This window comes from Miniopterus schreibersii (assembly GCF_964146895.1).
Source record: "Miniopterus schreibersii genome assembly, chromosome: 3".
NCBI classification, from domain to species: Eukaryota; Metazoa; Chordata; class Mammalia; order Chiroptera; family Miniopteridae; genus Miniopterus; species Miniopterus schreibersii.
Window position 1 is genome coordinate 52,485,965 of NC_138103.1, and position 12,166 is coordinate 52,498,130.

The window sequence follows — 12,166 nt, forward strand, 5'->3', positions numbered from 1 at the left end:
GTACTGATTAATTCCAATGTATAAAAACAAATACTTATAACAAAATAAGAAACTAAATTGGCAATAATAAAGATTGGTATTTATTAGCACTTCAAATGTGGGTATGACTCCTTCTCTAAATTACACTGATGATTTTCTATTAGTTGGATTATTTCTATAGCCATTAGAGACACTTAAATCTGCTCTATTTTTTTTAAACTGCATGCTTCCTTTCAGTTACATTTAAAATACACTTCATATACTCGTCAAGGTTGCATTTTTCAAGAACACCATAAGATTGTTGATGGCTTTTATTTGATCTCTCCTTGACTTTTGGATTATGGGTAACTGAAGTTAGTATATCTGTGCTAAGGGGTATATAGAACCTGCACTCTAATAATACAGTGAGACTCAGGAACTATAGGAATAAACTCTTGATGTCTTTTAATGTTCTCTTTTATTTTCTCTAAAAACAAAATTGCATGGAGGTTGTGGGGCAAAGGGAAGAAGGATATGTTAAAGAGTATTTCCTAATGTCCCAAAGGAAAATAAGTGTTTTGTCATTGTCATAAACTCTTAAAAAGTAATCTATGTAAATTATAAAATTAAGTCATAGTTTTTATATGTTCTGCAACATTATAAAAATCTTTTAATTTTTAAGATAGAAGATTAAAAGCAAGATAGGATATGTGTATTTTCTTACATAAAGACCTACTACTATATTCAAATGATCTATTGCCTCCAAATCTTTTTTTTAAAATCAGTATTACAGTCTTTCTTATCTTCCAGCCTCAATTGCACTACAGATAACAGATGAAGGGATAATTTTCAGCTGTCTAAATAAATCTTTGGCAACTTTTATAAAACATTTCTGGTCTTGTACAAATATGGTATAGGAAAAAATGTGCTCTAGAAAATTCACCAAATTAAACTTAATATGCAGTGCAGCTATTTTAATATTAAATCTGATAAAAGAATAGAGAAATGATCCATAGTACTTGGGTTTCTCATAAATAATTTATTTTCTACACTCAGGGGCCATTTCTGAGGTACAAATTATTGCTTCCTGGGCTAAATGAACCTCTTTAGTGCTCATTTAAATCACATGTAAAGGGGAAAAATTCAAAGCAAATTCTACAAACATAAATAAAGACAATGATGTGGAATTTGAACCTACCCAGTTTGGGGAGTGGATAGTTGATATCAAAGTAATTTTCATAAAAATCAAGTAGCTTCAATGATGCCTCCAAAGCATAATGAGTTTGACTCCATTTGTCTGGGGATGCATAGATGGACACCTGTGAAATGTTGATCAGAAAAAGTGGTCTTTGAATGACAGATCCTTGTCATAATACCATTCCCAACAATGCTCACCCAAGGAAAGGTAGACTACATTTATCAAGAAATTATTGAGATACCATTAAAGCATGTTGTTGATAGGAGATAAGATGTTCAGTAAAGTATTAAAGCAAGGCCACTTGTAAAAATTATAAACAACCCTGCTTCTTCTGTTATAATCCATTCTCTAGGTGCTAATTGTAAATTTCAAGCTATATTAACCTATCATATCTTGAGAGTACACTTGAGTTCATCAGTATCATGTATACTTGAGAACTGCACTTCCAAAATTATGACTATTAGCACAATTCAAATAAGACATAGTTTTATGAGGTGGGAAAGCCTTTAAGAACTTATTGTATCCAGCCTCCCCTGCCCCCTTCTAGTTTACTTTAAACTCAAAACTGCCCAAATATGTTCATTGACTCTTCTCAAAGCAACTAACCACTAAGTAGAAAAAAACAAAAAAGTTAGATTATGATTTTCTTGGGCTTCAAGTATGCTACTTTCATTTCATTATCTGCTTTCACGCTCTGAATTAACTGAGGTTTCCCAGCACTTTTATAGGAAGGACATGTTGTTAATGGCCACCAGGTTCTAGTGGATTACCTGGCGCTGTGTTAAAAGTTTACATGTAAATCTAAGTAGCTGCTATTATCTTCATAGAGATTAAGTAACTTGTTTCAAGTCACCCACGTAGAATATTTTAGACCTAGGATATAAATCCAAGGAAGTTCACTGCACCCTGTCCTCTGAGCTAAAGTGCCACCTGACTTCTCACATACCTGTATCTCTGCACATGCAGACCTCTGTGCACAGGTGACATGGTGTGTATATAGATACACTGCTCATCATATATCTACCTTTCCATAGGAATAATATGTATGCAAGTTGTAATGGCCATTTTATAGCTATTTTTCATAAGCATTATTTCATGGTTCTTTGAATATGTTTTTATGTCAATCATTTGTTTTCTCAGAATAAGGAATTCTTTTTCATTTTTACTTTTAATGTCTCTACTGGTGATTGCAAAACTTTATAAAATAAATATTGGGTATTATAAACTTTTGCAAATAATGAAGACTCTAAAAATGATAAAGACCTTCTTTCATTAAGGAAAACAACTGGAAACAATGTGAATGTCCTAAATAAGGCGCTGGTTTGGGTCAGGGCTTTCGTTTGCAGGGAGTTTTTTTTATTGCTGCTTCAGTTTCATCAGTTGTTAGCCTATTCAGGTTTTCTGATTCTTCCTGATTTAGTTTTACTCACTCACATGTGGAATCTAATGAACAAATAAACTGGTGAACAAAATAGATGCAGAGACATAGAAGTATGGAACAGACTGACGAATCTCAGAGGAAGGCAGTGGTGGGGGAGTGGGTGGGGAGAGATTAATCAGAGAACTTATATGCATATATGCATAACCCAGGGACACAGACAATAGTGTGGTGAAGGCCTGGGGAGGGAGGTGCGAATACGGGGGGGGGGGGGGGATCAATGGGAATAAAAAGGGGACATCTGTAATACTTTCAACAATAAAGATAAATTTTTTAAAAATCCTTATGGTAGACCTCCACGAAGTATAGTACTACATAATTATTAAAATAGTATTACAGAAAAATATTTAATAGCATTCCATTTTTATTGCATATTATGGTGAATATTGAGTTAAAATAGTCACATATTATTCTATAAAAAATATATATATCTATATACATACATATATATAGTATATACCATTATTTTACATATACTGTCATACACTGACATATATATATAGGAAATAGTTGGAAGGTATACACTAATATTATCGGTAATTATATCCTGATAGTGGGATTATGGGTAATTTATTTTATTTTTTACCTATTTCTGGTTTGTAAAATAAACACGATACTTTTATAATAAGGAACAAAGCTTAAGAAAATAAAGAAAAGCTCCTTGCCCTCAGGACACTATTCTGTGCTGTGTATGAAATTAGATCTCAATCTCACCTTGACCCCTGATGAGGTTGTCCCACTCACAGACTTGAAATCACAAACTATGTAGGCTACAAGGTATGTACTCATTTTTACAGTAGTTTCAAAATGATCTTCCAAGAGGCTGCCTTCAAGTTCAATTGTCTTAACCTACAGGAAGGAAAAGAATCAGTATTTGAAAATTGGAGTATTTTACAACAATGTCTGTGACTTAAACCAGGTAAGTTAGAGGAGAGCCTGACACTCTGAAGTGCCCTTGATGCCCTTCTGGGAGACCAGTGGGCTCTCATAACATTCTGGGGTCTCTCCTCCCTTTATTTTTTTTATTCCTGGACTTTCTTGAAAACACAATGCACTACTTTTGGGATCCCAAAATATGCCAATCTTATTTTGTTGCTTGAAGACCCAAATCATCTTAGATGCTTCGACTTTCTTGAAGTGGAATAACCTCCAAATTGGCATAAATTCAAATTCTGCACTTTTAAGGAAAAATACCAGAATGGCCCCTTTCCCTTTGTTATATAATAAATAAATCTCTGTTGCAGAAGGAAATGGGAAGCGAAACTGTGCTAGATGCTTTTCATTATCTTTCAGTCCTTTTATGCGTGTGTGAGGTAGGTGTTATTTCACAGGTGAAGAAGCAGAGTTTCAGAAATGTGAACTAAGTGGCCCCAGATCACACGGCAAGCTCCACAGCAACACCCCGATGTGGATGTGACCTTGTGACTCTGAAGACATTGCTCGTTCTCTCACTCGCTGTGTGACAGCTTTAGTCACAGTCTTATTTTTATCTTTGCTTCATTGATTCCACAATGAAAGCAGTCTGACCAAGGAGGGCATTAGTAATTTAAGCTTCTGCCTACGTACTGAGGAAGCAAAAGTTTCAAGCCTACAGACTCTTCAGCTGCATCTATCAAATTCACTGAATAATTACTGAATTCTATCTTTATTTGCTCTGGAGACCTTGTCCTAGAGATGATCTCCAATGTGGTACAACACCCCTAAATATTGAATGGATGAGATTCAGCAATCTGAAAATACCACTTTCTTCAAGTTGGTAAAAACTCTTGGGCTAGCTTGCTCCCTCCCCCATGCCCTCCACCCCCTTTTTCAAGGTGTCAGGCTTGTGGCAGTGCTAACCAGGGCTTATTGATCATGTTTTATGTGTTTGGTTAATATTGCAGTTTGCTTTAGCAAGAGACAATAGCTTGACATATTACCATAAACTGCCTAGCTTGTTTCAGTGACAAATGTTTGTGCTATTAAAGTCTACAGAATTTAATTCTACAGATTTCTATCAAAGAATTCAGTTCCTAAGTTCCAGCGAAGCAGAAGACACTGACCAAACACTCTAAGAAAATGAGCAGTATATGCAGGGCTGTAATTACATCTGTCCAGCAAATTAATTTTGCACAATAAAAATCTCTTTTTTTAATGAGTCTGATTCAACCAGAGTTCAATAGCTACGTACTCCTAGCAGAAGAGAGGGTTTTTTTTGGGGGGGGGGACAGGGGGAGGGCATTAGTCGTAGTCTTCTGACCAAACTCAGCAGCAAAATCTTTTAGTCAAGTGTGTGGAGGGGTAAGGGGAGGCGGCGGCAAGGCTGTGGTACTATGGGGATGTGAGAGTCTGTGACGCTAGACAGCTGGTGGCAAATATGGTTAGAAGACAGATGGGCATTTCCTCTGATTTCCCCCAGATAAAGATGTACCCCAGGGAGGCTGAGTTTTGTTCAGGAACCTGGAGTGACTCACACAGACTAACACTGCCTTAAGCGTATGGGTGTTGGTTCCTCCGGGATGGTGGTGTAAGTTCCAAGCATGGAATACTTGTTGCTAGAGGAAGGGTTAGCTATTTTTGCAATACTGGAAGGGCTCGACTTCCACAGCAAGTGTCACCAGCAAGTGTGTGTTTCTTTGAAGAGTGAAGGGGACAAAGAAATGCCCCAAAGATATGCTGCTTTACCAGTGCTTGGCTGACCACCTCACTTGCCCTAAATCTTATATTCTTAATGAAACAAATTGAGAATTTAGCATGTGTTGCCTCCTACCAGTCCATAACCTAGCTTAAGTGCTACAGCTATTATTATCCAGAGTATGATTGTAGTATTGCTTCAGTTCTTTTTTTTTCTTCTTTTTTTTTGGCTAAACATGAAAGCCTGGGTTGGGCATGTCAATGAGGAGCAGAGTGTTAAACCAATATTTGCTGAAAATGGCACGATCCAGAGAACGGGTCCAGTCAACTGAAGCAATGAGAAGGTTCAAGGATTGTGTAAAATATTTTCAAAGTGTTCACTTTTTTTTCTTAAATATGAGAAGTTACTGGGGGTTTCTAAAAATAGAAAATTTAAACTCTAATATAACAAAATGACAATTTATGTTTGCATTACACTTTAATTAAAAGGCATTGTGAGCTGTATTTTTACTTTAGCCTCCATGATTATTCATATAAAAATTTTATTAATAAAAAGCTGCCAGAAAAGAGACTGAACTATGCTTTGTGAAGTAGACTTGGAGTTAAGGTAGCAGGTCATTTTTACCTGAAAATTAGAGGGCTAATTAAATCGCTGTCTTTACAGTCTAGGAAAGGATGTGTGTTAAGTGGAGCGTTGTCCCTGTTCCCCTTGATCTGCTCTGCCACTATTTCAGAGCAAATATCTTATCCAACATTAAACAGAAGCCTGGGAACTAGACTTGTGTCTAGTTTATCAACTAATTTCTCCCCTTCACCCATGAAGCCAGTCACTGCTCAGGGCAGAGAGGAAAGGGGGTAGGGCCACTTGCTGGCTCACGAGAACCCGGCTGCTTTCTGTGCTGCTCATTCTGCTGAAGCACTGTCAGGAGAGCCTCCACTTTTGTCCTACTTTACAAGTCAGGATGGGGAAATACTTTATATTTTGTTCAACAACCCACATGGCAAGCACAGCATTAGTGAGGAAATAGTAAATGAAGTTCAGGGTCTACTGTGTCTTTCAGAGTCTCTATTTTCTGAGTACAAATACAAGTCAAATAAAAGTGTTCAAAGGTCTCTTTCATTTAAAAAAAAAAAAGTGTATAAGCACAATAAATAATTTGCATAAGTAATTTTAAAAACTACCTTTGGAACTTAAAAATGAAAAAGGATTTCTAATACAGAAGACTAAATCAGAATATTTGGGGTGGGGGCCAGGCAGGGGTCTCTAGATCCTCACCATTCAAATGTGGTCCCTGGCCCAGCAGCAGTGGTATTCATCACTTGGGAGCTTGTTAAAAAGACAGAATTTGGGCCCTAATCGGTTTGGCCCAGTGAATAGAGCATCAGCCTGCAGACTGAAGGGTCCCCAGTTTGATTCCAGCCAAGGGCATGTACCTCAGTTGCTTGCAGGCTTGATCCCTATCAGGGTGAGTGCAGGAGACAACCAATCGATGTGTCTCTCTCATATCAATGTTTCTCTCTCTCTCTCTCTCTCTCTCTCTCTCTCTCCCTTCCACTCTCTGAAAAAAGCAATGGAAAAAATATCCTCGGGTAAGGATTAAAAAAGACAGAATTTGGGGCCTCACCACAATCCAAATCTGAATTTAAACAAGATCTTCAGCTGATTCCTGTGAACATTAAATTTGAAATGTACTGCTTTACTTGATTCTGAATTTCATCTCTGGCCAAGTAACACTGGTCTAAAAGAACAATGTTTCCTTATGAACACAAAAAAACTGTAAATTGCTTTGTTTTGTTTTTTAAAAAAGCTTCTGGTATAACAATGCCCCAACAAAATGATGTTAAAATCTAGAAGGAGTGAGGTTATTAAATAATATGTAGGACAAAACAAATTAATGGCTTAAGTCTTGGGGGAGGGAAAGGAAATATTTTAAAAAGCAACACAACAAAGACAAAGGCTCAACTTGAGAACAATTCCCCAATGTTTCTGGAAGTGACAATACCTTCGGCATGTTGGATAGTGCAATGTGTCTGCTCTCTCTTCTTATCTTGATTGAAAAGTTGGCTTTGAACGATGGTTCATCAAAGCAAGGGAAAGCCATTCGTGCCTTAGTTGGCTCAAAATCTGTTACTGCAATTGTTCTGTGAAAAGAACCACCCCCAGACAGAATACATAAGTGAAACCAAGAAAGAAATCAATTTGTACTTTCAGAACACAGCTTATCAATCCTGGAAGTCACATATATGATTTTTTAAACTATAACCTTAGTGAATCCAGGATTTTTTTTTTTTTTTCCAAATAAACAAGGGTAAATTTTAGTTTAGTAGCTTCCAGTTGTGAATAATGCATGGTGCTAGGCGCTCTACTTATGTGATCTCCTTCATTCTCATAGCAGACAAAGATTTAAGGCTCAGGGAATTGGAGTGACCTTACCAGGATCCTGAGCTAGTAAGTGGCTGAGATAGGCATGTCCAGTCAACTTGAGGTCAAAATTGACTAGGAAAGTAATAGGTCAGTACCATCTCCAAACCTGTGGGGATCTCAATCAGACATATGAATAATCGTGGGTCACATCTTAGGATGTGTTCCCAGGAAGCAAACCCTGATTTATTAAGAACATGCTGCCAGGAGAAAAGGGAGTGAGGGAAGCAGGACTGGGAAGAGGAAGAAGCCAGGCGAGTTCCCAGCATCAGCCTGATCCCTAGGAGCTCTGGAATGGACGCTCCACCTTTGACTTCTCCCCTACTGGAGGCAAGGAGCTGGGCTTTCATTTTCCTGCACCATGGTTGGCTAAGGGTCTCCATGGGGGACCTCAGGCCCCAGATACTTCTAGCTCCCTCCCCTCCCTCGCAAAGCAGCTCCAGTCTTCAGACTAAAACATAGACAAATCTCTGTATCACATCCCCTTGAGAATGCCTGAAATTGTATAATTCAGACTGGAAAAGAGAACCTATCAGGATAATCATAACAAGTCAGAAATAGCCAGCAGCTAATTATGGGAAGCATGCTAGAAGTCCCCCAGATCTTACTCCCAAAAATTTCCACCTCCAATTTCTCATGTCTCCCAAAATGATATCCTTAAAAAGTATTTCCTTTGGGTAGAGCCTTTGTCACTTGAAAAAGATTAAGAAAAGATTAAGGCGTCTTCACAGGTCACATGGTACCTTAGGTGGAAAGAAGGTAATACGTTTTCTATCCGGTACTATGCTGGACCTGAGAATAGGCCCCTAAGAACTAAGGCTCAATGGATGGAATTGTCCCCAAGGGGGAGAGGGAAAGAGAAGGGCCTGGGGAAGGGCTGTCTTAAGTGGACTGCTGGGGCTCTGGGGGTGAGTGCATGAGCCCTCAAAAGGCAGTGAGTACCTAAGGTGGGGAAGGGAAGAGCAAGCATGTAGCAGACGCTGCTAAAGTTGCCTACTAACATCTACTCCCCTTCTTCAGTTCCAACAGAATCTTGATTTTGTTCAGGAAGGCAATGTATCTTTAGGCTCCCCTGCAAGTTGGTAGGCATATGACTTGTGGCCTAGTTGAAGTCATTGGGTAGGAAAGCTTTGTAAAAGGAGTTGAACTCGGGAATGTTTCTTTTTGCCCTTTTCTCTCCCCAGTTTCCCCTTCCTCCCTGTCTGGAATGAGGACTTGATGCCCAGAAGCGGGCACATCACCTTGTATTAGGAGGAGAGCCATAGGCCAAGGGTGGCTGAGCAGAAAGATAGAAGGAGTCTGGGTCCTGGATAACACTGAGAAACACTGAAGCAAGTCTGGGCTGCCCTACTTCTGGACTTCTGTTTTTCATAAGAAAATTAACCCCCTATGAGTTAAGCCATTGTATTTGGGTTTCTCTAACTGGCAACTGAACACAACTGATAAAAGGTGGTAGAGCATAGAAACCAGGCTCCTCTTTCCTCCCAGATGGGTCCAGGCTCTCGACAACCAAATTATCCTCCCTTTCTCTCATCTCACATAACCAGTATGTCAGCAAATTCTGTCTGTGTTATTCTCCAAAAGAAACACCAAGTTCAATCACCTTTTCCATAAGGCACCACCACTAGCCTGGCCCAAGCCACCATCTCTAGCCTGAACTAATACAATGTCCTCCTAAATGATTACTCTTCTACTTTTTCCTCTCTATAATGTATCCTCAGCATACACTTGATCTTCATAAGCACAGATCAGATCAGAACCTTCCAATGACTTCTCATTGCACTGAAGTAAAAACCCAACTCCTTACAAGAGGCTCTAAGTGATCTGACCCCTTTCAACTCTACTCTCTCTTGCTCAAGCTCTTCAAGCCACACTGGCCTTTTCTCAATTGCTCCCACCTTACAGATTTTACACTTGCTGCTCCCTTTTCTGGAGACACTTTGTCCTAACACATCTTCATGATTGTGTCCTTTTTAAAAAATTGTCAGGTCTCAGTTTAAATGCACCTCTTTCACAAGGGCTTCCCTGACCACTCAGCTAAATTAGTCCCAAACCCCACCTACACTTACTCTCTATTATAGCACCTTGTCTTATTTCCTTCATAACATTTATCACTTACCTTGTCCATATCTCACCACTATACATTCAGTGACTAGAGCAGTGCCAGACATAAAGCATGTATCCAATAAATATGAGCTGATCAAAGAAACAGTATTTCTCAGTTCTCCAAAACAGACTTGCTCCTGCCTCCTAGATTTCAGTCATGCTGTTTCCTGGGCAAGCTACATACTTTCATTTCCTCTCTCTCTATCCAGGTCTCACTTACATTCCCTTCTGGTCCCAGATCAAGGCCCACCTCCTTTGAAAAGCCTTCCCTATTTCAGCTCTCTCTGCACTGACCATCCTTTCCTATAGTGCACAAACAAATCTGTCTTATCACAGTCACACTGGCCTCTCCTCCCAGTTACTCTCCCTCCAGCAATTTATGCCTCTGCATTCTTTCTTCCCAGCTTTACTGCAATTTCCTTAAGAAATGGTCCTTAAGAGCATCTCCCTCTTCCTCGTTTCCCCACAGTTTATTGGGCTTTTCATAAATGATTGATAAATCATGCTTCTCCAAAGAGATGTTAAACATAGGAGGGTATCACAGAAATTGTAAATAGCTGGAACAACATCTTACCTTGTTTCACCACCAAGATTTCTGTACGTGCTTTTATAAAACCCTTCAAAACCATCAGCTAACTTGGCCTGAAAATCAATGGCTACGTAATATTTCAGGTCAGCAATAAGTTTCTCTGGAACCAGCAGAGCAATTTGTTGATGAGCAGGATAATTCAAAACATTCAGCTTCTTCCCTGGTTTCCTGTATTTCAAATCTTCCTCAGAATGAAGGGTGACATTCATGATTTCAAGGTTTTTGCTGTGTAGGATGATAAATTGGGTGGCATCTCTGACTAAGACTTCAATCTTCTCAGATGCAACAAAGTCCATGGAAGTGAGATTTGGATGGACAAAAAGGTCATAGTGGAGGGGAATGACCGTGTTGGGGAGCCTTAGCTCATGCCAAGGAAATGGTTCCCCATTGGTGGCTACTGGGAAAGCCCCAGGGGCCTTACTGAACTGATCACTAGATGGTATTGAGAACTGAGAACAAACACATATTTTAGGTAGGATGATTGTTGCGAGGTAAAATCCTATGTAAACACTAAATATTAGTTTTCTGTGTAAATGAACCATTGCAGAAGAATGGGCTATTAAATCTATTCTTTGGAAGACAAGTTACTATCCAGGCTAAATTTCAGAGTTCTTCATAGCATTGTATCGGCTCCAATTATGTCATACAGGATCTGAACAATGTTTCAATAAATTGATTTAATCTAGAAGAAAAAAACATTTTTAACATGAAGAAAATTATTTCAATTCATGAGTAAAACCTTAAAAAAATAAAAGGATATGTGTGAATGGGGAAAACAGCTCTCTGTCAGAACCAGACCGAATATCCACAAAATAAAGTAGAAATTGAGCTATCATCTGGTTATTACAAATATAAATTGTTTAGAGCTCAAATGAAAGGACTCTGCCTTAAAAGTGCATGGAATGAATCCCCTCTGCATTTCTGTACAATGAGCGGAAGGCTGGTATGTAAATTCTTGCCTGTTGAATGCTTCGAACATTTGGCTGCATCATTCTAGGAGTATCTTGGACACCTGAAAGTGAATTGCACAAGTGTCTCTATTTTGTCTTCCTAAGTCACAAAGAATATATTCTCCAGATACCAGATGTTATTATTAATAGCATTGAACTTTACCTCTTTCAATAAATAACACATCTGAATGGCCTTATTCTATGGCTATTGGTATAAAAGATGCTGGTCAAGCTAGATGCTTATTCTCAGATTATTTCCAATATATCAAAAGCTATGGAAATAAAATTCGAGTTTATAATATTCTAACTGACAATATTTGAAAAATTGTTTCAGTCTTCTTCATCTTAGGCTACCTCTGAAAATGCATATTGAACTGAATTCACTGCCGCTGTAAATAGAACTAAGAAAATTTTTTCTTATTAGAAGGGTAAAGCTACCAAACATATAAAATTAGGACAATATAGTTAATATACCGACTCCCACCCTGCCACCTGCCTCCACCTACTTCCTCACTGTTTCAGCTTAAACCCATGAATGGTTTCGTTCCTCTTCATTTTTATAATTAACAAGTTCTTTAGAATTACTCATCTGAACAATTACTTCAATTTTCCAATTTGCAGTATTAATGCAGATCAATAGGTATTGTTAAAGGAACAAAGATAAAGAAGAAAATAATGGTTAAATTATTTCTTAGACAGGTATTAAATTATGGCTACCAGATCTCAATGTTCTAGAAACCTCTAATAGATAAAACCAAAACTGGTCTATTAGCTTGAATTTCTGATGGTTTGAAAAATGAAATTGCTTATGTTAGGTCCTAGGTTTGGGAATAAGGGTGCCTGGATTCTAACACTAGCTCAGCCACATTTACTGTATAATCTGGGGCAAATT

The 12,166-nt window shown here is 38.4% G+C and overlaps 1 protein-coding gene across 1 annotated transcript in view; it reads right to left on the reverse strand.

Annotated features, from left to right (window-relative positions):
* Positions 1 to 10,958, reverse strand: part of ERAP2 (endoplasmic reticulum aminopeptidase 2) — a 35,604-nt gene extending 24,646 nt beyond the window's left edge. Inside the window, exons 1-4 of the mRNA XM_081132279.1 lie at positions 10,310 to 10,958; positions 7,211 to 7,349; positions 3,309 to 3,443; positions 1,157 to 1,277 (exon numbers count right to left, since the gene is read on the reverse strand). Of these exons, the coding sequence (XP_080988405.1) occupies positions 1,157 to 1,277; positions 3,309 to 3,443; positions 7,211 to 7,349; positions 10,310 to 10,866 (952 nt within the window). The 5' untranslated portion in view covers positions 10,867 to 10,958. The remainder of the gene's footprint in view (positions 1 to 1,156; positions 1,278 to 3,308; positions 3,444 to 7,210; positions 7,350 to 10,309) is intronic.
* Positions 10,959 to 12,166: the final 1,208 nt, after the last annotated feature.